At 46.5% G+C, this 27340-nt stretch overlaps 2 protein-coding genes and 1 long non-coding RNA gene across 3 annotated transcripts in view; 1 reads left to right on the forward strand and 2 right to left on the reverse strand.

Moving 5' to 3' along the window:
* Tram1 (translocation associated membrane protein 1) lies at positions 1 to 27322 on the reverse strand. The gene is made up of 11 exons (XM_076563720.1): positions 26975 to 27322; positions 17857 to 17920; positions 16449 to 16570; positions 16208 to 16324; positions 14879 to 14937; positions 12904 to 12988; positions 8860 to 8930; positions 8658 to 8762; positions 7513 to 7656; positions 7037 to 7197; positions 1 to 1504 (listed from the first exon to the last, which is right to left on the reverse strand). Exons 1-11 carry the CDS (start codon positions 27095 to 27097, stop codon positions 1431 to 1433), a joined length of 1125 nt encoding a protein of 374 aa, XP_076419835.1. The 5' UTR covers positions 27098 to 27322; the 3' UTR covers positions 1 to 1430.
* LOC143271791 (uncharacterized) lies at positions 2352 to 7030 on the reverse strand. The gene is made up of 2 exons (XR_013048937.1): positions 3702 to 7030; positions 2352 to 3645 (listed from the first exon to the last, which is right to left on the reverse strand). It is a non-coding gene; the product is annotated as an uncharacterized LOC143271791 (long non-coding RNA).
* LOC107400947 (uncharacterized) overlaps positions 26384 to 27340 on the forward strand; it is a 38482-nt gene continuing 37525 nt past the window's right edge. Inside the window, exon 1 of the transcript XR_013048934.1 lies at positions 26384 to 26600. The gene's annotated coding sequence lies outside the window, so the exon portion shown is untranslated. The remainder of the gene's footprint in view (positions 26601 to 27340) is intronic.

Genomic DNA, 27340 nt, shown 5'->3' on the forward strand with positions numbered 1-27340 from the left:
TTTTGAAAGTAAAAATTTTTTATTTTGATTGATTTCTCAATATAATGCCAGTTTGAATGGCAGAAATTTGGTTCCACAGACACTTGGTAATGCTACAGAGAGCTACTACTTTCCCCAGGAAGTTAGGTTAACAGCTGGAAAGAGAAAGCACAACTTCCTAGCAGCATGGCAACTTAAGCCACAGGCCTGGGGCCCCGCAGCTTTTCTATTCAAAATGGCACGAACAGTTTTCAGCTGGTGACAGATGAGAGATGGGAACAAGACGTGGACACCACACGGAGCACTGCGTGTACTGTACGAGCGACAGCGGACAGACCAAACGTAAGGGGTGGAAGGAGAACCATAGAAAAGGGAACCAATATTTTACTCAAATGCTTTTTAGAGCCTTTCTGTAGATACAAATATATATATATATATTTATCCAAAAATATGTTTTATACAGATAAATGTTTCTCAATTAAAGATGGGTCCAAAGCTATAGTATAACATAAAGCATGTCTTCTGTTAAGACTAACCACCTGAATTTTCAATTTCTTTAAAGTTAGTGCATTAGTTTTCCAAATATAATTACCTGACACCTTTTTATAGATATAAATCAAGTAGGCATTACATTTTCCAAGGGTTTGCAGGTTAAATGGTATTTCATTAAGATGCTATGCTTATCAAACTTACAAGCCCAATTAAGAATTAATAAACATACCAAAAAGGGCTATGTAAGTTGATATTCCTCTTCACAGTAAACATTTTCTGATTGCCAGTTGATATATGTTGAAAATGCACAACAAGACTTCACTTCCTAAGTACTCTTATGTTAGTAAGACATCTGCTCCAATATACGGTAATAAATCTTGCAATAACTATGGGATGTAACACCTACAACCACTACCTAGAAAATAAAGCACACAATTATTTTGGTGATTTTACAAATCTTTTTTCCAGGTGTAAAGGCTACAAAAAACTCCTAAAAATTAGAGAACACTGAAAACATTAAAAGTTTGACATCTGACTTTATAGTATTTCCATTTTACCCTGAAAGACAACTTAAAAAATAGGACCTTCTTAGAACAGGTCACCTTGCTAATATTATAAAAAATCGGTGAGAGCAAGAAAAATTTTCACTGGTTATTCGGGGTTTCTGTAAATGGTCTTTCCCCGAACCATTAGAAAAAACATTCAAGACAAAAAGCAAAATAAAATATGTGGTGGTCCCTAAACTATTCTGAAGGCAGGTAGCTGAGTCTAAGCTAAAATCTTTTCTCAATCACGGTAATCATCCTCCCCTCAAATGCCCTTTAAAATGCAGGAACGGTACAACAGCAGAAATCAAAGAGCATAAACCGGATTTTCAACAACAGAAAAATCGCTAGTGCCGAAAGACAGAGCAGAAAGCAGATTCTTTGGGGGCCATTAATCCATCAGTTGACGATCCACTATGAAGACTTCTCTTTCCTATTACGGGGCGAGTCTGCTCCGTTTGATGTGACCGCTCCATTCACGCCGTTCTCTGAAAGGAGAGAAGCACAGGTAAACTGAGTCATAATCGCTACGCACGAGGTGTCTGCAGGTCAGAGGCTGACCACACCGGGAACCGGGCAGCGAAGCAACAGAAAGTCACTACTAGAAAGAGGGAAAAGGAGGTCGGGTGGAGGACTGCTGTCAGGTCACAAGGTCTGCAACTGTCCCCACTGGGTGGCACAGACCTTAAGGTATTTCTTTAAAGCACAGAACAAGTGTCATTAGGTACGGTCACTACTACAGTTAAAGGTGGACTGTAGCCTCTTCCTTAAAACTCTGCTGGTGTGCCAGGTCCAGCAGCACTGGGGAGGCAGAGGCAGGTGGATTTCTGTGAATCACACCCCATAGATGCAGAATATATGTCCTTTTGGGGGTGTAAAAGGAGCATTCACTGAACCCGGGGACAGGCTGACCTGTAATCAAAGTCTCAGCAGAGTTTAGGAAGGGAGACCCTTTGGAACCGTCTTTAGTCAGGATGGGATTTAGTCAGACACCAGCAGACAGACAAGCACCAAATGGCAGACATCTACTACATCAAATGGACTCACAAAACAGTCACGGTTCAAAAGAGAGCTCAAATTACAATTCTAAAATGTTTGCAACTGAACAGTGTTCAAGGTTTGAGGAGTCTACCCAACACAGGGATGAGGGAGAAAGTCCGCAGTGAATTCTGGGTGATTCACGAGGAGATGTGAAGATCCCTGACCAGGAGCCATCTCAAGACCAGTTAAACAAACAGTCAACCAGACCTAAGCCTGGAAGCAAGAGCAGGAATTGATGACACAGAAAAGACATACAAATAAATAAAAAGTAAAACAACAACAAGATTTAAAAAGTTTTCTTTTTCTTTTCTTTTCTTTTTTTTTTTTTTAACAGTGCTAGAAATTGTACACTGGGGTTCATGCATTCTGTAGGTGCTCTACCCATGAGCTACATCTTAGCTCTTAAATGCTGGTTCTGACTGACAAGGAAAACAGGCATAAATTCCTTGAAAATCACAAGTTACTGAAAGGGAGAAATTAAGCAGAGGTCTTAATAATTTCATTATCTTGAGTGCAAATCTACAAAGACGGAGTCACCGTGGAGTCCTCCCGTGACTTACAGAACAATGCTGACATGGAACCAAGGGAAAATCTAATACTGTTTACAAGGCTAGTAGACCTGACAAGGATATTGAAAAAAAGGGCTAATTACAGGCCAATCCTTTCTATGAACACAGACGGAAAAATCCTACCAAATAATTCAAACCCAACACAGCAAAGCTGCGTTATCATCCATCCCTAATGTGGGTGCATGCCAGGAATGAAGGCAATATGTTATCAAGAGGAAGAGGGCTGGGAGATGCCTCAGCGGGCAACGGTACTTGCTGCACAAGCTTGAGGACCCGAGTTCAAATCTCCAGAAGCCACAGGAAAGCTGCTAGTGGCCACACACGCCAGTGACTCCAGCACTCAGAAGGTAGAGACAGGGAACTGTGGAGCTTGCTTGCCATGACCTCACTCCAGTTCAGTAAGAGACCATCTGAGAGAGAAAGGCAAGGAGCAAGGCACCGACATCTTTGTCTGTTGGAGCCCATCTATGTTCCCTAGTGGCTGTGCCCAGCAGGACTGCATAAAAGGTTGACAGGACCACGGACCCGAGTACCAGGTATTTCTAAGGGTCTACACTTGGTTGTATCTAGCAAGGGGGAGGTCCTTTGCCCCTCCCCTAACATTGTTATAAATAGCCCTTTGGAATAATGTTCTGGGCTGGTGGATAAGGATCCAGGCCCACCCGAGGCTATCCTGCGTTTCTCTTTGTTTCTCTCCCCCTCTTTATTTCTATCTAAATCTCCTATCCCTCATTCCTCAAGAGTCCCTGGGATAAATAAATGTGGGAGCTGGTCTCCTACACTTGTTGGACTCTATGCATGCACCATGCCCATACCTGTTCTTAAGTCAGGATAATTTAGCAAGAGAATGCAACATAAAGCACCTGGATTGGCCAGGAAGGTGAATAAACTACTTTCACTTGTGGATGATCCAAAAGAACACACACCCACTAAAGCACTTTTAAAGTCAGTCAGTAAAGTCTCAGGATCCAGATCACCATGCAGACACCAACTGCACTTGTACATACACACCCAACAACCTAGAATAGAGCACCATGCAGACACCAATTGCACTTGTACATACACACCCAACAACCTGGAACAGATCACCATGAAGACACCAACTGCACCTCCATACTCACACGGAACACCTTGAAAATGGAATTAAGGAGAGGATTCTATTTTATAGCAGCATCCAAAAGAGTACAATATTTAGGAAGAAATTTAATCACGTACTAGACATTTAGATTGATAACTATAAAATTTAATTGGAAGAAATTAAAGAGCAGAATAAATGAAAAGACATCCATGTTAATGCTCCCCAAGGCAATTTACAGATTAAAGGAAATTTGAATCAAAACTCCAGGTGCTTCTTGCAGACACTGAAAGGCAGATCCTAAAATTCACACAGAAATGCTAGGCCCCTAAAACGACCAAACTGTGAAAAAGAAGAAAACTGGAGACCCTCCATCTCCCGTCCACAAAACTTCCAAAGCCACAGAAAGACAGCGATGCAGTGAGCGGCCCACCCACCACTGCAATGCAGTGAGCTGCCCACCCACCACAGCAATGCAGTGAGCGGCCCACCCACCACTGCAATGCAGTGAGCGGCCCACCCACCACAGCAATGCAGTGAGCGGCCCACCCACCACTGCAATGCAGTGAGCGCCCCACCCACCACTGCAATGCAGTGAGATGCCCACCCACCACTGCAATGCAGTGAGATGCCCACCCACCACAGCAATGCAGTGAGCGGCCCACCCACCACTGCAATGCAGTGAGCGGCCCACCCACCACAGCAATGCAGTGAGCGGCCCACCCACCACTGCAATGCAGTGAGCGGCCCACACACCACTGCAATGCAGTGAGCGGCCCACACACTACAGCAATGCAGTGAGCGACCCACACACCACAGCAATGCAGTGAGCGGCCCACACACTACAGAAAAAGGGCAGTACACTACTCACATGCCACAGCAAGGCAGTGTCTACCTGCACAGTGACAGGCACCTAAATACATCTGGCAAAATCCAGAGCTCAGATCTGACTAATTTTTCAAAATTCATTAGAGAGAGGTTAGTCTTCCCAGAAAACAGTACAAGAATAACTGTGTATAAACCTGAGACTCAGCTCACTAAAACGATGCCACTTTGAGATAACAGTCTGAGTACTCTCCCTAATGACCCTGCAGTTCCACACACCCCATATATATATCTAAGAGGCAGAAACAGGTGTGCAGACAAAGACATGTATAGGTGTGCTTACATCACCTTATTGTTAAAAGTACAAAGAGCCCAAGTGTCCATCAAGCAGATAAACAAAGTATGGTATATCCACACAAGACTGAGTAGGGCTTAGGCCCTAACAGATGAACCTCAAAACAGGATGCTAAGGGCCTGTGCCATGGCTCAGCAGGTGAAGGTGCCAGCTGCCAAGCCACAACCTGAGTTTCACCCCCAGGATCCAGAGGTGGAAGGACAGAACTCCTAGAGGTTGTCCTCTGACCTCCACAGGCACAGCATGGCACATGGGCACCTCCACCCTCTCCCCCCATAAATGAAAATGTCGTTTAGAAAAATAAAACAACCTAAAAATACTATGCTGAGGCGGACAGGATGACTCAGCAATCAGAATCAAGTCTGACCCCTGGAGCCCAGTGAGGTGGAAGAACCACCTCCACAGGGTGGCCTCTGCCCCGCCCACACGCATGCATGCTTGCATACCTACAGTAATGTGCAGAAAATTTAAACTATGTCAGCTGAAGCCAGTCACAGATGAGCACCTACTACTGTATTGTGCCATGCAGAGAAGATATTTAGCAAAGACCAAACCACTGAGACACAGGATTGAACAGTGGCTGCCAAGGGCTCGGGCAGGAAGTGGACGGAGCCGCCCACAGGTACAGGCGTTTTCTCTGCCTGTCTGCCCGTCTGCCTCTGCTTCCCAAGCGCTGTGATTAACGGCATCCACAGCACCACACCTGGCTCTTTCTGGGAAGCTTTTATAACATGTTTTGGAATTAGGTAGCAGTTGGTATCACTTTGTAAACATTGTGGTTCCCCCACCCCCCATCCTGAGGCAGGATTTCTCTGGTAGTCCTGGCTGTCTTGGAACTTGCTCTGTAGACCAGGCTGGCCTTGAACTCAGGGATCCACTAGCCTCTGCCTCCCCAGGGATGGGATTAAAGGCATGCACCACCACACCCAGCTAGCAAATATAGTTTAAAAACGTTTGTATTCCTCCAAATGGCTCAGAGGGTGAGGGCACCCACCGTGAAGCACGATGACCCACATGGTGGAGGGGGATGGCCAACACCTCCAGGTACTCCTGTGATCGCTGCACACATGCTCAACAGATAAATACCGAATTCTGCTTTAAATGGTGATGTGTACCCTTCCAAGGCCAACTGTATGATGTGGAGGTCACACCCCAATAAAGTCACCGCTGAAAGGCATTACTGGGGGCCAGCGAGATGGTTCAGGGGTCGAAGCACTTGCCGCCCATCCTGATGACCTGAGGAGTTTGATCCCCGGACCCCACATGGTGGAAGGAGAGAAGCTACTGTGACCTCTACACATGCTCTGGCACAAATGCACACACACACACAATAACTGTAAAGAAGAACTACAAAGTATCACTGTAATTCAAAATAACCTCAATAACGTAGGCGTGTATGATACTCATGTACTGAAATACAAATGATCTTTACATCCGTCTACAGAGGTGATGTCAGTTCAGTCCAGCATCTAAGCTGTTTGAGGGGAGAGAGACGAATGAGATCCACAGGTTCAAGAACTGCTGGACAAAGCTGGAGTAGGGAACCCAGGGGAGCCAGGACTTAGCAGGAACAAGCCAATGCGGATGTGTCTTTACAGCCGCGACTCCCCGCTTCCAAGAAGCACATGCACCGAAAATATCGTTTGCAGTGTCAATGTGTTTCAGTCACAAGCCAACGGGAGAGAGCAGTGGATGCAGGCTTTGCAGAGTTAAAGCGCCAAGCAATCAGAAGATTTATGTACATAAAAACTTGATCTCCTTACAGTCGGGAAGGGGCTGGAGATATGAAACCCTGAACAGATGCTGACAACCCGCCGAGCCACACCCACTCGGCTAGTCACTAGTGAGGCTCTTGCTCTGCTGTAACTCCAGCTTGCCGACCGCTCCTGAGAGTGACTGACCCCTCACTCAAGGAGAGGAACGCCAGAGGGTCACTTTGCCTCCAGTCCTCTTAACCAGCTGGATAGAGAGAGGCAGGCACTCTTGTCGTTGGCTAGACCACTGTCCTTGAAGTGTACTCCATAAACGTGTTTTTCCTTCTTTTAAAACAAAAGGTAACAGAGCTGTCTTGGTAAGATTTGGAAACTAAACGCCCCGTAGCTATGGTTCCCCAGGCTTTCACTTCCGGTGTTTCCACGGCTTAGTCAGTACCAACCTGTTCCTTTTCTGGAAGACCTGCCTTTGGTCACGACCGGTTTCCTCTTCACAGGTGGGGCCTGGAAGGCAGAATGCTCCCTCCACCGCCGAAGCTGGAAGTTAATGAACTTCCACATCATGAAGGCTTGTGTGATGCAGATGGAGGCCAGAACAGCGATCCTGAAAAGCATGCAGAAAACGACAAGAAATTAGAGATGAGGAGAACGCACCTACTGTGATTTGACGGTAATGACTATGGCTAACACTTTCACTCTGTTGGCAAGATTATGTTAAGAAATGATCATTCCATCGAGAAATTAATCTGAAGTTAAAGGGGGTCTTAGTACTATCATTCAATGTAGAAAGGAACTGCAGCTGGCATGAAACCAAGTCCAGGACTTCCTAGCCTCAAGTTACTGAGCACTTATGTGATGATGTGGTAACACGGCCAAGCGGTGGCATGTTTAGTAACGGTGGGACATGAGAGGACTGTACCTAACCGCCAGCACGTTGAAGTTTCCAGTGCTAAAATCCAGCTTCTGGTTCTCTGCTCTTGCCAGGCCAAAACCAACAGTGAGGACTGAAAGAATTAAGGTCAGAAGTCTTCCCAAAACAAAAAGAACCGCCCAGAGGGAAAACCTGTAAGAGAAACGTGCAAAGTCACGGAACAAAATCAAGAGGAGACGGTTCTACCGGAATGGATTCCTCCTGAGCACACGCATATTCAAGCAGCACGTCTCTGTGTCATGAGTGTGCGTGTGTGCTGAGCCTGGAGGGCGAAATCAGCGAGGGGGTCTTCCTCAGTCATTCTCAGGACTGTGAGAGACAAGGTCGCTCGGCCACTGGCCAGCCTGGCCTGCCCAGACCCATGTCCTCCTGTTGCCACCCCATACCTGGCTTTTTTCCTGAGGCTGGGGATCGGAACCCAGGTCCTCACGCTTGCTCTACACAAGCTCTTTCCACCTCCTGAAACAGCACTTCTTACTCTGCAAAAATGGTTTCTGTATTCAGATGCCTGGGCAGTTCTACACACCGCAGTGTACTGTCAGAGGTCCATGGCATCGATGACCTCATTTTGGTTTTTCACAACTCCAGCAGACAACCACTGGACATTTTTGTTCATTGTTAGATACTTGCCATGTGCTTCAGAACGTATTCACTGAAGGGCTGAAACATGCTGGAAAAAGCCAAGACGGGGCAGCGCTGCAAACAATGCCCTTTCAGCATTTACAGGCGTCACACTCTTTACAAGTGACACCTTTCGGGTTTTTCTTTCCAATCTGATCCTTTATTGAAATCTTTGCATATTCTTAGGGCTGCACTACCTATTCCTTTCTTTCTTTTTAACAATTGTATTTATTGTATGTATGCTGTGCGGGGTGGGTGAGGGGTCCATGTAGGCCATGGCCTATGTATGGAGATCAGAGAAACTGTGAATTTGCTTCTTTTCTCACACTTTATGTGTGTTCTCCAGCCAAGACAGACTCCATTTTAAAGAATAAAATACAGAGCGTGAACATTGCCAAGTGGTTCCATTTTCTTTTGGTGTAGTACTAAGAAAACTGTAGAATTCAAGGACACAGGCTTTGACAATCCCCTGACTTCAAACCACTGGTGAACAAGCAAAAGACAGTACCTACCCTTTCTGATACTTCTCATCACTAAAATAAAACAGACGAGAAATGTGGAAAAGGAACTCAACAAAATAGTGCAGCACCAGAAGAACAAGGCCCAGGTGGTTCAAGCTGTGGACAGAACACACGAAGAAAGGTTAACTGCCAGCTCCGTGAAGTTAGCACACTATCTGCTGCTCCACACAGACCCAAGCAAACCCCAACTCACTTCAAAAGGTAAGCCCCAGCGATGTGGAAGAGGTAAAGACCAATGTAGACAAGCTGGCGAGGAATATCTTCCTGTAAGCACAAAGGCACCAGAGATGATGAACACGGCAACACTTCATGTTTAACATAACAGCCCAGCCCACCCTGTGTCCTTCTCATAGCCAGCTGACTGTGTCTTAGAACCAACAGGTCAGTAATGATGGCAGGTAAAACGCCCTCACTGAAACCCGCCCTCACTGAAACCCGCCCTCACTGAAACCCGCCCTAACTCCCCAAGCTGCTAAAAGGTGTCAGCTGCTTTCCAAAGGCCAGTTATCCAGGAACCTCTTCCTAAGTAAAAGTTCCCTTAGATGCATACAAACAAGCATTTCCAAAGCAGGGCCTGTTGCTTTAAGGAGCACCACAGGAAAAGCGTAAGTAACTAAGAAAACAAGTTCTGCGCTTCCCACAGGTGTGGGCTTGGGCAAGGCAGCTCATCTCTGCCCCACAGACCAACACCATGAAAGAAAGCAGAACCGAGGAGACACACACAACCACGGGGAGCCACTGGAGAACACCCCCCCCCCCAGGTAAGAACGGTGAGACGAACTGGAGACAGTGTTATCTAGAAAATGACGGCTTCGGTGTACTGTCCCGGGTCACACTCCCCCGTCATCCTGCAGTCCGTGGGAGGAAGCCATGTGCTTTGGAGCTCACATGTCTGGAGATGATAAGCAAACGCTAGTCTGACACCAGGCTCTGGTGCTCACAGTCACCGAGGGTGTGGGGGAAGGGAGAGGAGCAAGGGGTCTGGGGAGAACTTGGCTTTCTGAGAGGGAAGGATGTCACCAAACCAGTTTGCTGGGCAGTCTGGGGGTCCGCCAGCTGTCCCAGGACGGCTCCTCCCAGCTATGGGAGCTCCAGGCCCGGCGAAGGCGAACGGGGGAGCAGGTGTGCGGCTGAGCACAGACTGACTCGCAGTCCTAGGATTCTGTTGTGGGGATTACCTTTCTCCACCAAAGCCACGTCAGGATTCTGCTTATGATTATCAAACTAAAACACTTACAACAACGAGTCCGTTAATAAAGTTTCCCAGTCATTTTACTTTTAAAAAACTTTTCGGAGGAAGTTTTGTGGTGTGATTCTGGGTGTGCGCCGCCACATCTGGCTATGTGTGTCCTCAACACTAACGTCCATACAGCTATGGAGAAGGAAATTGTGGAATGCCACAAAACTTGAATAATCTCAGTGTTCATGGAAAATCTAATTAGTATGCTTAAGTTATGAATTCCGAAACTATAAATAACTTTAAGCAACATTTTTTACTTGTTAGTCGAGGATCTCATCTTAAACTGACATTTTAAAAAGCTCTCCTATTACAGGGATCTATACTGATGGTTTTGAGTAATAATCAGTGTTTGTGAAAGGCACAGAGACTTAAAATACCCCCCACTGCTTCTTTAAATCCCGGATGCAGGTCTAAGGACAGACTATGAAAAAGCTCTGCAATAATTCAAAGGGAAGCGCTAGTGGTGAGTGACAGGGATTGGAAAGGCGACTCTGGCTGTCAAGAAGCAGGGATGGGGAAACATTTCTAGTATTCTATATAATAATCAATTATATTATCTAAAATCAAAGCCAGTCTGATTATCAGCAACAAAACATTTGACTATTTCTCGACTTCCTTCAAATCTTGCAAGGTCAAACTAGCCAAGCAATTACTCTCTCTGAGATGAGGTCTCTTTTTACATTGCTCAGGCTGGACTCAGCAGTCCTGCTCCAGGCCCTCCAGGAACTGGGACTGTGGGACACCCTACAATGCCTGGCTAAGAAAGGCCATTTCCAATCTCCTCTCGGACAAAATGGAGATGTGCTCACACTCCAGTTACATGACTGAAATCTTCCAATCAAGGGCACTGAGCTCACTCTCTGCCACCGCCACACCTCTCCACCCGTTAACAGCGTTCCTTTCTTATTCATCCGCCCGGGAGACTGGTTCACAACAAGCACCGTACTACTGTCTTCCAGTAAAGAGTTCTTCCCAAAATACATTTCATAGAGGAAATTTTAAGAAACTCTTTAACACATATGCAGCTGTTACTTTCAAATTATGCTAATTACTTGAAACAGTTACTTTCAACTGTCACGTGTAAGTGTTAAAAATAGTTTAAGTTCTAAGTTATGCAAATTATTCCCTAAAAACTAGACTGCATTTCTGGAGAGATGCCATCTGGCAAGAACTGATAAGAAAGAAGCTTTGGAAGCTAAAATGCACAACTGTTTGAAATGTTCCTTCTTAACTTACTAGGGTCAGCGAGCAAGATGCAGACACTGATTAATAACGAAATCTACAAGTATTATTCTCATGGGTATGCAAACACCCGAAGAAAGCTTCAAACAGTTGAGCCATGTCCAGCAGTAAAGCATCAAGAAACTATGACACTCTCAGTATTATTGTCCAACAAAGCTTTCCACAATGACACAAATGTTCCCTAAGTCTCTGTGCAGGCCATAAATGGTGGCACACACCTATCGCCTTCCCTCACTCAGGAGAGACCGAGGCAGGAGGATCATGAGTTATTATCCAGACTGGAGCCACACAGAAAAACCATCTTTTAAAAAGTGAGTGAGTGAGTGAGAGAGAGAGAAAGAGAGAGAGAGAGAATGTGTGTGTGTGTACCTTCTACCCGACACGGTCGTTGGTAGCCACACATGGATAAAAGGCTCTAAGGCCAGTCTGACTAGGAAGCGGGACTGTGTTTGTACTGATTTGACCGGGGGCCACCAGCTACTATTCTGAACAGTGCGGCTGGGACACCTAAGACTCCAAGGAGCTCGGCAGACAGGGAAGAGCTCCTGGAAACTGTGGGCCTACTCATTCCTAGACATTCAAAAGCAGTGACCTGTGCAATTATACCTAATCTGTGTGGTAACTGGGAAAGCATTCCACCTTACAGAAACAGCAACATGTGCCAGAGGACATGGCCTCTACTTGGTACTGTTTCCTGACCCCAGCAGACAGCGGGCACAGCCTGATGATAAAGGGCCGACTGGTACGCACTTTTCAAAGACTACTTGTGCATTATGAGAGGGCAGAGATCAATCAGTCAGGAACCTTCTAACTGTGGCAAACATAAATCTGCACACAACCAACAAGGAGTAAGATGAACTCATGTGCAGCTGGAACAGGCTCAGAGTGATTAAAGACAGAAATTGTCTGTCTCGTCTAGATCTCTACCGATTTATCCCTCCCTGACATTATTTTCAAATAAATCCCACAGAGTTTTTTCTTTTTTAAAAATCTATCTACACAAAAATAAAGATACTTGATTAATCATGGGAAAAGGAAATCCTGAAAGCGCAACCCTCCCGTGACAATGATAAACTTAGGGAATATGGTGTAACGGCTAAGGCATGGTGTACAGAGAGAGGAGGAGACGGTACAGAGGGAGCCTCCCAGAGCACAGGTCGGCGGCATTGGCTTCAAGCGATGATGGGCAGAGGAACAAGAGGTCCCTAAGATAAAGGAACCTGACTGTGCAATGACATGGAGGCCGGCTTCAGAAAGGGGGCACCAAGAGCGCCCGTACTTCACCCATTTCTCTAAGCAAACGCCTTTTCCCAAGGCTAAAGGGGCTGCCCCACCCCACCCATCAGGAAGGGCTGCCCTGCTGGAAACTCAACTGTGGTTTACATTTCTGTCAACACTGAACTCTTATTTTGGACTTACACACAGAACTGTCAATTGGACACCAACTAGTTACTTGTGAAATAAATTGCTGACCACCACCCCCACCCCCAAAACACAGAAACCAGTAAGAGGAAACTAACACATCTTAAAATCTTGCTTAAGTTTTAATTTAAGTTACCACTAATTTAAAAGTGAGCAACCAGCATGTTAAATGTAAAAGTGAAACAAAATCGTTGGTTTTTAAAAGAAATATTTAGGAATCTTGGCTTTCGAATGAAGGGGTGGGGAACGGCAGAAACAAGGCTGAGGCCCAGGACGGGTATTCCGTGTGAGAAACGACAAGACAATCCCTAAAGTTAAACCACAGCCGCTTACTTTTTTGGTTTTCTGGAAGTAGAGTTCAGGGAGCGCATGGAGCCAGTATGCCAACTGGGAGATGTAGAAAAACTTCATTTGAAAGCTGTGTGAGAAAGCAAACGTATCTTTTAAAGTATAGTATTTAAAACGAAACAAAAGAACCCCAATACGAACAGGCGCGAGAGCCCGGGGTAGACGAGGCAGCCATGTTTTCGCTGTCGTTTCACGAGACTGAGCCATCTCTCCGCAGCTCGAGCAGCGGCCGGCTCGCTGGGTTTGCCCACCGTGCAGTCCACTCCGCTGCCACAACGCTGAGCAAAGCCGCCTGCCTGTCAGTTCCCGAAGGCTGAGGAGTAGGTCATGCCAGCTATGGGCATCCACCGGGGCACGGCTGACCCACAGACCTAGAAGGCTCCACCAACGGGGAAATGGGGCAAGAGACCACCCGACGGACGTCACAACGAAACCCATTAGTTTGTATCAAATACATGCCCAAAGGGGGAGGGGCTGATGCAGAGCAATGGCTCATAGAGTAACTGTCACCGGAAACGGGCAGTTCTCAGTGTCAAATACCCCGCTGTTTCCTTAGTGAAATATGGTTTCCATCCGGCTGCAAACACGTGGAGGTTGAGGCAGAACTAAAGGCAGGACAGAGGTGCAGGAGGGTTCCCAGGAGATGCATCTCAGTCACTCACAGGCTCCTCTTTACATTAGAAACCTCTGCCCTTCTGACTGATCATCTCCCTTCTCACGCTCTCTATATGTTAAAATGGAGACCACAAAGCCAATCTGAAGACATTTCCAGGAGGTAATACAGCTGCATGTAAGTATGATGTTTATAACTACATCTTACAAAAGGTCAACACATCACTCTAGTTTATTTCTTTTAAATCAGAGAATGACTCAGTAAGGGGGATATTACTGCTGCATTTAATTCAAATACACGCACAGCCATGTGACTCCCTTCCTTCATAAATTTTTCTCTAGTTTTTAGATCACCAAGTACTCAGTGAGTACTTTCCAGGTGGGAAGCACCTAGAACTTTCTAAGCAGAGAGAGAATATACAAACAACATCAGAAAGAGAGCACTCCACTGTTGAAAGGTACAGTCTTGGTGGGTCTGGACACAAAGCAGAACTCACACATGTGAGATGACCAGAGAGCAATCTAAATTATATAGATGCTATACAAATATAAGCTGAACAACAGGAGGTACGAGGGACTCGTTACAGGTGCAGCAGCGAGGAGAACCCACGTGCAGCAGCAGCACTAGGCAGGTTGAGGCTTGAAGAGCAAGAACAGCTCACTGTGTCCCGTCCACTAAGCTCCCGGAAACAAGCTACAGACCCGCAGGATGCCAGCAAGATAAAGGAGAACCACGGCCTCGGGAACAGTCCAGAACAGACAGAAATGAAGGAACGAAGAGACGGAGTGGGCACGGGAAAGCCAAGAAAACCACGGAAAGATGGAGCCATGCAGATGGGAAGGACAAGGGTGTAGGAAGAGAAGAGAACACCAAACTGAACTGGTTAAAATCAGGGCCTGGGGAGATGGAGGGCCTATCAGTTCAGAGCACTTGTTGCTCTTACAGAGGAGCCGGGCTTGATTCCCAGCACACCCACAGCGGCTTACAACCACCCACAACTCCAGTTCCAGGGATCTGAAGCCGCCTTCTGACTTCCTCTCCACCAGTCACACAGGTGGCACACGTACATACATCTAGGCAAAAAGTCGTATACATAAAATAATCTTTAAAAAGAATGGTTAAGATCAGCTGTCTCATGCTGGCAAAGGTAATGCAAACAGAGACCAGCACACGGCGGCTCTTCTTCCTCAGGACAGTGGTGATGCCCTTGTCCTTCTGCTGCAGGGAATGCACCCACTCCATGTAGTAGCATCAAGTCCGGAAGAGAGGAACAGGAATGGGTTCGGCTTGTTTGTGACAGGAACAGTATTTAGTTAAGAAAGGCCTGATAAAAAAAAAATAACTTACGTCATCAGGTTATGAGGATAAGCCCTCCACAGGATAGTTGGATCTGATATATAGTTCTCCTAAGAGACAGGAAAATTGGCCTATGAGTACCATGCAAACATTTACAATTCCCCACAAAAGGTTCCAAAGAGCAAGCTAAAACCCAATGTTGTAGCTCTCCAATGTGATCTGAACGGCCTATGCTAGCTAAGTTAAGTATGAGACATAAACCAGGTAGGATACAGTACCCGATTTCAAGTATCCTTCAGCGCTGTACAGGAGAGAAAGAAGTACCGCAAACTAACGGTGTGCAATGAACAGCAACAGAACGTGACAGCTGTGGGCCAGCTTTGGGAGGATGTGTTTTATCCATGTAATCAGAGAACGGAAAACAGCGCTTCTTGACAGAAGTCCACAATGAGGCAACGCACACAATGCTCTGCAAATCTTGTTCTCAGAAAACTGGATGTATTTGGTGAAAAATTAACAAGAAACAAAGCAAAAAAAAAACCAAAAAACCAAAAAACAAAAAAACCCAACTCTCCAAAACCTAAAGTGACAACTTTAAGAAGACTATGTATCCCTGGTGCAACTCTTTTTTTTTGGTTTTTCAAGACAGGGTTTCTCTGTGTAGCCTGGACTGTTCTGGAACTCACTCTGTAGACCAGGCTGGCCTCGAACTCAGAGATCCGCCTGCCTCTACCTCCCGAGTGCTGGGATTAAAAGCCCATGCCACCACTGCCCGGCCCAATGTAATTCTTACACTAAAAGCTCACATAAAACAGATTTTAAGCTGACATTTCCTTTATGTCCATTACATCAGTGAGATGGGCTGGACACTGGGTTGAGAAGTTGAGTTTTAATACACCTCTGACATTAAGTCTAGATCCCAGGCATCTTACTTTGACTCTTATTAAAACCCACCATGAAGATTTAAAAGAATCATGTGCTTAACCATCTCAAAAGTGTGGAAAGCCACATAATGGAATATGAAGGGTGCTGTTATTTAACATTAAAGTTGACACTGGCCTCCCTCTCCTCACTAAAGAGAGCTGAAGGTCCTGATCGTCTTACTTGAACATTTATATGCTTAGGTTGCTTGGGAGCCGCCCGGACTGTTTCGAGGAGGAACTGACTAACAACATTTCTGCTTTTCTAACCCCGGCAAGCTGAGGCTGACGTGGGATCCTTTTTGTGAATGGGGAGATCTGCAAGTGCCAAGATCTCAGGATGACATCCCCAGTCAGCAGCTCAGACTCTCCGCTCTCGGGAAATTACTCTTAATTACCCTCCTTCCCGAGCAGAGGGCTCAGTGTGAATGAGGTTCAGACCGCCGAGTGACATACTTACAGAGATGAGAATGAACGTGCCCCAAACACAAGCAAAAAGGTAGAATGCACTAAGCTGACCAGACTCATTAAACTTGCTGTGTTTTGTCTTGGAGAAGTGCATTCGTCTGTTAATTTTCTAAAAACAAAGGCAGGTATTAGTACTCAAGAACACAGCACACAACACACCTAACATACCATGACTGCAGCATGGAGAACTAGCAGTGCTCTACAAAATAGGATTTCTAAGAGTGTATACTTACATCCAACACATACTCCTGAATTATGGCGTGAACAATTATCGCCACTAGCATGTAGAAGAAAACTGTAGCCAAATCTTTGAAACCATAGTAATAAAGGGATGCTGATTCAGTAGCTTGTTCTTCTGAAAGCCAAAAAGGACACACACACAAAAAAAATATATGTGAGATTATGAAAACAGCACTCGGTACAACATAGCTATGGAAACAAACAAAAGGAGATTAACTGAGTAAACTTCTACAGCGCTATCACGGTTTCTCCTGAGTGTCCCCAGCCATGGGGAACGAAAGCTCAAGAGGCCGTCTGCCACCCAAAGCTCCACGGAATACTTACAGAAGACCTGACATATGTTAGTCACGGCCACCAGAAACCAAACACAGGGAGCCACCACTACCTGGCGGACTTCACCTGAGAGCCTCCGCGCCCTCCGGCTGGACTTGCACTGGCCCTCCATTATGATTCTCACTGAAGGTAATTTGACTTGTTTGCTTTGGTTCTGGTTTCCAAGCACCAGAGAGATGCGGCTACTACTTAAAAGTTACGTTAATTTTTGAATTTGCTTTCAGTTTTTCAAAATAAATGTTCGTATTTATGAGTTGCTGGCATCTGTTCGTGGAGTTCTGAGGTCTGTTTAGGGGCATTTAGGTGACAACAGCATTCTGGCATCTCCAATGCCACGCAACACTACAGTCTCGAGCAACTTGTTTTCCCAGCCACTCAACCAAGCATTTGTGCAACTACACACAACAGAATCAACTCAGCCTGTCGATTCTGAAGTCCCTCTGGTCTTCCGCCAGGGTGGGAACCCCGCAGCAGGTCCCTGGCAGACACATTCCCTTTTCCTTAAGGCAGCAGCGGCATCTTCTCTCTGCTTCCCAGAGCCAACCACAGTACTCTGCCGCAGCCAACTTCCCACTGCAGCTTCACTTTTACAGAGCATAACTTGGAAACAAACCTTTCTAAAATGAAAGCATAATGTGGACACAATTTTCTGAGAATTCCTAGAATTTACTAATATTTTCTCTAGGCAAAATACTTGCTTAAGGCAGAATAAAAAAAAAATTAAAAGAGTAAGTCTGAAGGGATTATCCCTGGCCTAAAGTATAACAAAGGGCAGAAAAACTGAGCCAGAAGAGCGCACCTCGAGAAGTCCGCATGCCCAACAACCTGCATGAGCTCACTGACTCTCAGGAGTTCCTTCAGGAGAGGATTAGAGGAAGCAATACAAAGAAGTCTCCGATGGAATTTCAAGACCATGCACAAAATATATAAGAAACAATCAACACATAAAACCAGGTTTCGTACCCTGCTTAGGATAAAAGAAAGCCCAGACACTAGAGATTAACATAGATTTTAGTGTCCATGGATACCTCCCGATTTGTTCAATGGCATGTCTGCATAAAGACCTACCTGTCGCAGGCCGAGTGACATTGTACTGAAGAGCAACGAAGACGATGGCTGCTTTTGCTGTTATCTGGGGGCAGAAAGCACAAGAAACGTCAGCTGTCACTCTCCCAGATGAGTACATCAAGGGCAGAAAGATCACAGGTTCTGCCCCCAGCTTCACGAAGCAAGGCCCCCGATTCCGTGGCACCTTGGGTAGACACAGTGGGAACTTCTGATCACAAGTAGCGTCTGGAGTTAGGACAAGTCATTGAAGGATTTTTCTGTAATTCGGATCACATAACCCATGTGTACTGTTGACATTTCAAAAATAAAACGATGGCTTCGGTTGACCCAGTAAATAATGATTTCTCAAATATCGATTCTCTATTACAGAACACTCACTGAAGTTCCCATCAAGGAAAACGTGTAAATTAATAAAAGGAAGCAGAGTTTGTGTAACTGAGGATGGACCACATGTAGCGTCTATGTGTTCATTCCCTCCCCCGCATGCCTGGTTAACTGGTCAGCAGGTATCTCATCAACTTGACTACTGGTCAAAGTAAAGTGGTCAGAACACAGGATGGAATGTTTACTCAGCACTCACAGGCACCAAGGCCAGTGCTCCACCAGAAAGGCTCAAATACTGATGAATGAACTAATCCCATGACAAGAAGCCTTGTTGCGTCAGGGGTGGTAAACAGACTATTCCGATACTGCAGGATCTGTGCCAGCTGTCTCCACTAGACACTCAGGATAAAGGACCAAGCTCTCTGCTGGTCCTTGGGGTAGGAAATGCTTCTCAGAGGTGTGGGCAAGAGCTTGTCTGACGTCCCCGAGGTGCACAGGGGGTGCAGAGAGCAGCAGAGGCAGAAACAAGGTAAACCTGAGGTCAGGCCACAGTACACAGACGAGAGGCAGAAAAACACAAACAGCACTGAGGTGCTTCAGTGTGACCCCAAGATTTTTAAGGAGGGGTGGTAACCTACACGGGTCTCAGGCCCCCTTGGGTTCTCCACACCTCCGCCACCATCATCATCTTACCATGCTCCCTGCTCTACCTGCGGACAACCTTCCTGGCACAGTGTGGCCGACGTGCCTCCATGTCTCCAAAGGTCCCCTCTGCTTTCTGGCCCCTTCCACAGTCTCCTCCTGTTAAAGCTCAGTTCCATCACATCTGTCTTCTCAGAGTGGGGCGCTCCTCTGTCAGACCACCCCAAGGGTGCCCCTCTCCTTCCAGTCACACGACACGGTGGGACTGCGTTCACTTCTACCGTACATTACGAAATAAGTGCCGTCTGAGCTGGGGTCCTGCCAACATCATCCAGTCACTGTGCTCAGAACCTAGTATGGGGAGGCTGCAGAGGCGGCGCAGCCGGGAAGGGCCTTGTCACCAAGCCTGACGACCTGAACCCAACCCCAGCAGCCCACACGGTAGAGGGAGAGAACTGACTCCTGGAGGTTGTCTTCTGACCTCCACAGTGAGGTATGAATGCAATGGTGAAGAAGGGCCCAGCATGGGACCTAGAAATATACTAGGAAAGTTGTCCGTATTAGAGATAAACAGAAGGTGAACCACCACAGAGTAAACATGCAAGCCAAGTGTAAGACTTCTGCAAGACAGCCAATGAAGGACAGTAGAGTTGGCACCAGGACGGTGGGGTGGATAGAGGAGGCACTTAAGAGGCCAACTAACACTTGGTAAGCAAAAGAAAGGGTCCGACGTTACTTACCGGTGCCTACAGCGTGCACAAGACGGTGACAAACGCTAATAAAAACGTGGGGTACAAGAAGAGCAGGTTTTGAACGGAAGGGAAGAAACTGATCAACTAACTGAGATTCCTGGGAGATGCATGGTTGCAAACAGCTGCTGGCCACTTACATCCAAATCTAGAACCCGGCGGGCAGAAGTGAGCTTAAAGACTCGGGAATTGCTATTTCTGGACAGAAGCTGAACTGTGGGAGCGTTTTCATCATCGACACAAGTAGGCACTGTGTAGAGTGGACAGAGAACGCCAAGACTCAAGTCCCTGCTATGCGTGGGTGACTCCTAAAGGCCCGTGTGCCAAAGCCTGGCCCTCAGCCCGTGACCACTAGGACCAGGAGTTCGTGGAGTCTGGCGGGAGCCTTCCTGGTCACCTGGCCCGTGAGGCGCCACTGTCCTGTCTCTTGCTTGTCGGTCAGGATGTGAACAGCTGCTGCTCCGTCCGGTGTTCACTCCACTACAGACCCAGAGCAGTTGGGTCACCTCAAGACGGCCTGACTTCCCACACTGTGACATCATGGGAAAACCAGCGGTCTCCTAACCTAAAAAGAAACGTCAGTGACAGAAAGTGAACATCCCCAAAGCCTGGAGGAGAATGTCTGAAAAAGCGGAGGAGTTACAAAGTCGCGTTTCCCAAAGGTGAGATAAGGAAGTCCTCACAGGTCACAGCTTGCGAGATGTCAGTGAAGGATTCGGAGACGTCAAACTGCAGTGGACTGAAAGCCTAAGTGTGACAAGATGGCACCAGATTCTCTTAGCTGACAGTCACGATGATGCTGTTTTTAGGAGTGGACAGATAATGAGTTTGTGCCAAAGGACAGTTCCCGGGGAAAAGGAGGAATTAAATACAAAGAGGAAAACAGTGGGAAGATGTGTTAGGAAGAGAACTATAAGCAGAGTTCTCCTGCCCGCTTCCTCCTCAGCTGTGACGTGGCACAGGCTAAGTCTCCCTTATCCACATGCCTGAGATCAGTAGCAATTTGGCTCTTTGTTTTTACATTCTGGGGTTTCTGCACAAATGCCACAGGATGTTTTGCAGATGGCACTCAGCTCTATGCACGGAATTCCTTCATGTTTCTTATATACCGTGTATGGGGTGGGCCTTGTGTTTGACTAATTTGTCATGAGTCAGGGATGGACTTACTGTCTCACTTAAGTGAACTGAAGAAATTTATACGCAAGGGAGTGGAGGGGGAATGAACGAACGAGGATCCACCCATCAGCCCACCCAGTCTCTGTGTATCTGTATCTCTCCACACACACCCACACCCATCGCCACACACACACACACACACACACACACACACACCCACACACACACACCCACACCCATCGCCACACACACACACACACACACACACACACACACACACACACACACACACACACACACACACACACAGAGAGAGAGGTAGGCTGGCCCGGTATCTGACATGCAGCTAAGGCTACCTCAGAACTAAAATCATTCCTCAGCCTCCCCAGCCCGAGCATCACAAGGCTGTACTACCACAGCAGCTGACATCTGATAAAACTTGTTTTACTTGCAAGCAGGGGCGTGGGGGGGGGGGGTAGGTATATATAATGAATGCAATGCTGCCTGGCCAGGACAAGCACAAGATGGCAGGTCATGTCTGAGGCAAAATTCTGTGATATCAACACGTGCATGATTGTTTCTAGAACCCCTCAACAATGTAAAGTGAGATGCATATAAAAGGCAGAAACAGCTGGGTTATGTTGGTGCAGGCTGCAATCCCAGGACTCAGGTGAGGAAAAGGCCAGGCACAGCAAGGACCAGCAGTCCCCGCTTAGGCACGGCTCTCAGGTATCCGTGGTCAATGGCAGCCTTGAAGACACGGAGACTGACGGGAGGCCAGTTTTAAACTGTGTTATCGCGAGCAGTGTGGTGAGTCCTGTGCTGCTTCACTGTCTAACCCAGGCCATCAACCACCTCCGTCCAGTGCGCTCACCATGCAGGCACTGCTGGCCTGTTATGGCTGCTGTGGCTCCTGGATGAACTCAGGGCAGTGCTTGTGCCCGGTAACCTTGACACCGTAGCCTGACACGTGCATCATCCGCCTCATTTCATCTCACCTCACCTCAGAAGGGTGGACACAACGTAAGAGGATAACGAGAGGCCGCCTCCCCGTAACTGGTATTAGAGTGTAATTGTTCTATCTTATTACTGTTGTTAATCTTTCATCACACTCGGCTTATTAAACCATCACAGATATTGCACATAGCAAACTCACGGAACCCACAGTGCAGTAAAAGATGAGGCTGCAGGCATCCCTGGGGTTCTAACACTTTAGTTAAGTTTACAGGAAGAAAAATGAAGCAGCGAGAGCTAAGACACGGGAGGAAAGGAAGAGGCAAGGTGACTCCAGCAGCGTGGACCAGCTAGAGTTGGCGGAAGGACGGGGGATGGGGTGTGGGGCAGCAAACACTGTGTGGGCTGTGTCTGAACTCTGCTACCCTAGGACTCTTGATCTAGAGATAACTCAGGCCCATGATTAAAACGAAACAAAACAAACCCGTCTAGAATATGGTCACTAAAGTGAGTTACTGAGCGGGGAGGCTATGAAGACAAGAGCTAACAAGGGGAGAGCATTAAAACCTGGGGAGGCGGCTGGGGGGGGCACCGCTGGTTGCCAAGATTGACACCTGAGTTCAATCTTTGGGATGCCTGTGCTAGAAGGAGAAAACTGGCTCTTGCAAGTCACCTTCTGACACCTCCCCAACATTCTCATTCTGTCTGTCTGTCTGTCTGTCTGTCTGTCTGTCTCTCTCTCTCTCTCTCTCTCTCAATACAAGGCTAAAAAAAGATTTAAAATAAAATGAGATTTGGTGGGTTAAAGGCTGACAACTTTGATTCCCTGAACACATACAATGACAGGAGAGAACAGATTCTGCACAGTTGTCCTCTGGCCCCGACACACGTGCGCTGGGTGGGTATTTGGGCATGTATACGTGCACAATATCTATACTGTCTCTTCTGCTGCCTGCATGTCCCCCATTTTCAGTTTCTAATATAAGGTTATCAATACCACAGCTAGAGAAAACTTTGTTTTCCATCATACATGGCAAATGTAAGTCTTCAAAGATGAATATAGTACCAAATTCTAAACACAACAAAAATTAGATTATCCTTTTATGCAAGGCTTCTAAATAAAATTAAGATCTGGCTTCCAGCTGGCTTAGCATGGGATATTAGGCAAGAGGGAAAAATAAGGGCTCTACCCACCAAAAATGTCCAGTGGAAGTCATCTGTTGCCACTTCCGGCTTCCTAACTTCACATCTCATCCAGCACTGCTTCAGCAAGCTGGCAGGAAGATGTAGAGTATAAACATGCCACCTTGGTGCTTATTACTTAAATAGTAAAAATGGCCGTTTTGGACATTTATACTACTATCCACTTATAAGAAAAAAAGTTAAATTAATTTAGATCTATCTTACATAGGTTACCACAATCTAATGAGAGATCCAAGTCTACATATGCAAAGTTATAAGATTTCAGTGGGTTTTTTGAGTGGCTATCAGTAGGGGCTTGGTGTCTTCATATTATAAAGAGGAAAACTATTCTGTACTGTTAGAGGTAGGCATGATTACTGTACACACGGGATTCCTAAAGCCATGTGAATTTCTGACTATCAAATTCTACTTCTCCATTGTTTATATAAAATTGTTTTTTAAAAGATGGGGTAGGGGCTGGAGAGATGGCTCAGAGGTTAAGAGCACTGACTGTTCTTCCAGAGGTCCTGAGTTCAATTCCCAGCAACCACATGGTGGCTCACAACCATCTGTAATGAGATCTGGCACCCTCCTCTGTATACATAATAAATAAAAAAAAAAGTTAAAAAAAAATAAATAAAAAAATAAAAGATGGGGTAATGCCATTAAAGCAAGCTATGTTTACAAATAAAACCTGGCCGGGTGGTGGCGCACACCTTTAATCCCAGCACTCAGGAGGCAGAGGCAGGCAGATCTTTTGAGTTGGAGGCCAGCCTGGTCTACAGAGTGAGCTCTAGGACAGCCAGGGATACACAGAGAAACCCTATCCATAAATAAATAAATAAATAAATAAATAAATAAATAAATAAATAAATAAAAACTTGTGGGACTGTATAGACGGCTTAGTGGTTAATAGCACTTGCTGTTTTTCCAGAGGATCCAGGTTCTATTCCCAGCATCTACAAAGCTCACAACTAACTTCAATTCCAGGGGATCTGACACCCTCTTCTGGTCTCCAAGGGCACCAGGCATACAAGTAGTACATAGACATGCATGCAGGCAAAACATCCATACATGTAAAAAAATTAAAACCAAATACAAAGGTGTCCTCTCATCTCTACACATGTGCTGTGGTACAAAGACTTGTGTGTGCATATGCGCGCACATATGCACCAATAAATCTAGAAATAAATTAAGTGATCCTTTAATACTGTCCCATGATAACTGTAAATATCAATATCCACAAACCTATCAGGTACAAACAGCCAAATAGCCTATGACCCTGACCGCCCATCTTCAAGGTCTAGCCTCTCAAGGGTTCTGTGGAGCCCTCTACTCTTCCATAGCATCCCTTCCAGGAAGCTTCCAAAGAAGCCTTACATCCTTTTATACTGTTCCATTTTCCCTATTTTAAATACAAAATCACTAACAGTATTTGCATTCTGTAGATCAACAACGGCTGTAAAAAGAAAACATTATTATTTACAAGATTTGTATAATAAAAAGGTCCTACAATTAAACATTCCCCTTAGATTACTTCTTCCTCAATCTTGAGAGAGAGAGAGAGAGAGAGAGAAGGAAAGAGAGAGAGAGAGACTTCTGTTTTTAATCTGCCATCTGTTTTCCAACCTGGATGAATTTCTAAGGAATAACCATAGCTACCTTCCTATAAGTCAAACATTGAGTGAGGCACTACATATAATAGGTAATTTAAGTCTTGGAATAACCCATTTCTAGATAAGGACTCTTAAGTTCTGATAGTCCCTAACTTGAATTAGCTGCAGAATGCAGACTTCTGGAGTATCCCTGTGTGCCTGTCTGTTTGGCTAGTAACACACCATGTCAGTTCTTCTTGGTTTCACCATAAATCCCCTAATATTTCCTCAATATTCTTCCACAAAAGGCTTACCGGTTCTGTAAAATAGCAGCCTTTCAATTATTTCAGCATACATACTGTACTTCTATAATTAGATTGACTGAGATTTAGCGGTAATTATTTTAAAAGTCAAACAGCAAAAACCCATCCAGCCAGCTTCTCCTGCGTATAAATAATGTGCCTTCAAAACCTAAATCTTTAACATATGGTTAAGGAAAATGAATGACTTGCACAAATGCTCTGTTCTGTTTACCATTTTAGCACTCACTCCTTTTGGGAGTGATTTTAAAAGCTATGTAGTATTAAAACAATTCACTTATTGTTAAACCTTTAGTCCCAGCACTTGGGAGGCAGAGGCAGGTGGTTCTTGTGAGTTCGAGCCCAGCCTGGTCTACATAGCAAATTCCAGGACAGCCAGGGCTACACGGAAAGACGCTGTCTCCCCTCCCCAAATAATCATCAACATAAGAGTGACTTTCCCTAAAAAACGTGGCAAAAGAATACCAAGCAGTTTACATAAAAACAGAGCTTTTGGTGTCCAAATTTCTGGTTTATACTTCACTTCACTTAGAGCATTGCAAATGTGTTCTACAGATCATCACAGCCCTAATTATGCCTCTCAAGTTAGGAATTGTTACCAGGAGGAGCTGGAGATGGCCAGTCATAACAAACTGCTGTGCACAAGAAAGGATTGCATTTTATTTTTATTACTATTATTTTTAAGACAGGGAGGGACTCAGAATTCACTATGTAGTCCACACTGGATTTGAATTCACAACTCTTCTGCCTCAGACTCATGACAAGCATCTACCAACTACTTTGATGTATTACTTTTAATATCATAGCAGGAAAAAAAAATGTCATAAATTCAGAGATCACAAATATTTAGCATCGTGTGGCTGATACTGAGCCCAGAGCCATACTTCTGACACACGCAGAAACAAGCAAGCACCAGGGACTGGGGGTACAGGTCAGGTCTAGAGCTCCTGCCCAACCTGCACCAGCCCTGGGTTCAAGATTGAATAAATAACTAAAGCAGGCATTTGACCACAGGGCGCGCACCAAACCCCATTTTAAATACCACCCAATCATATAATACTGTCAGACTTCCACAAGCCACATTATCTGATCGACTCTTCAACAACAGCTGTGTGGCCTGTGCAAGTGATTTCTACCTCGTTTGTTGGGGGAGACAAATTACGTCTCGGGTTGGGGTTGCTAGTAAGCTCTTTGACAAGGTGGTTCTACTTTCCCTTCACTCTGTCACCCCCTCAGCAGTGGCTGCAACTCCATGTGACACTGTGAGTAGTGCCCATATGTAGATTCAGAAAAGTCTATTAGAAGAGAAGCAAGCATAACATAAAGTTATCTAATGATCACCCCCCCCCCAAATGGGCTCAATGGAAAACCAAAACCCAATTCCATTAGTTTCTCGCTTTCACTCACATCTTTTAAGCTCTATTCTCGACAGTAGAAAAGAAGAAAAAAACAAAACTAGTAAAAATGAATAATAAAATATCCTCACTAGGTTACATGCCAAGGGGAGAGGAGACAAAATGGTAATCATCAATATATTTAATGAAACTCAGGCTTACAGATAAAAAAAAAAAATTAGACATGTGGGGGGGGGGGAGTGGGCGGATGTACCGAGGAGGGTGGAAAAAACCCGTAGGATGTTACAGGTTCACCTTGCAAACTTCATTACCCACATTCAACAGCTGTTAAATAAGTCATCAAAATACTGAGATCTGTGGGAAGAGAATTTACACACTCCTGACAGTCTCGTCGCCTCTGCTTCGAGAAACGAAAGCTCTCAACTCCTCAACACAGCTGTTGCGAGCCGCGGTCGGGATCAGACCCGATCCTCCTCGGGGAACCGAGAGGCAAAGGCGGAAAGTTGGGTGAGTGGCCGTCGGCGGGGCGAGGGGGGCACCGGGTGACCCCGTCCCCGCCCTCCGCGCAGGCGGCAGCCGCCGGGGTGGGTCGGGGGGTCCCTGTCAGTCACCCGGCCCTGCTGCCCCGGCCCCGGGTCCGCCCACCGCGCAGGGCCAGCGCCACGACCGCGCCCGCCGCCCCCGTCGGCCCCTCGCCGGCTGCCACGTAACCCTTCGCGGGAAGCAGGAACTGCGCGGCGCGGGAGGGGGCGGCGGGCCGGGCCGGGGCCGCAGGGCCGCGGGGCGTTGCGGGGGGTTGCGCGGCGCTGGTCGGTTCCTCCGGGGTCGCCTGCCTCGGCCGGGGCCCGGGGGTTTCGGGGGGGCCGGGACGGAGGGCTCACCTCGAACATGAGCCCCAGCAGGAAGAGCATCGCCAGGCAGGAGACGATGTCCGCGTGATTCTGCAGCACGAATTCGTGGCTCAGCAGCGGCGGGTTCTTGTTGCTCTTCTTGCGAATCGCCATGGTGGAGCCGCCGCCTGGACCTGCAGGTGCTCCCCTCCTCCGGGCTCCGCGCTCTCGGCTGCTCACCGCCGCGCCGCCGCCGCCTCCCGCTGGCTGCTCCGCACAGCCCCGCCGCCGCAGCCGCTCGCTGGGGCTTCACTTCCCATCCCACGGCCAGTACGCAGCCGCCGGGGCGGCCCGGAAAAAAAAAAAAAAAAAAAAAAAAAAAAAAAAAAAAAGCCAGCCCGCAGCGGAGCCGAGCAT

The sequence above is a fragment of the Peromyscus maniculatus genome, chromosome 2, assembly GCF_049852395.1.
Source record: "Peromyscus maniculatus bairdii isolate BWxNUB_F1_BW_parent chromosome 2, HU_Pman_BW_mat_3.1, whole genome shotgun sequence".
Classification (NCBI taxonomy): domain Eukaryota; kingdom Metazoa; phylum Chordata; class Mammalia; order Rodentia; family Cricetidae; genus Peromyscus; species Peromyscus maniculatus.

Excerpts from the sequence above, each read along its gene's own strand:
- Tram1 (XM_076563720.1), bottom strand. The coding sequence starts at position 27,097 with ATGGCGATTCGCAAGAAGAGCAACAAGAACCCGCCGCTGCTGAGCCAC. Across the intron at positions 17,921-26,974 it reads TGCTGGGGCTCATGTTCGAG|ATAACAGCAAAAGCAGCCAT; the intron begins GTGAGCCCTCCG and ends TTCTGCCCCCAG. Across the intron at positions 1,505-7,036 it reads GTCTTCCAGAAAAGGAACAG|AGAACGGCGTGAATGGAGCG; the intron begins GTTGGTACTGAC and ends CTCTCCTTTCAG.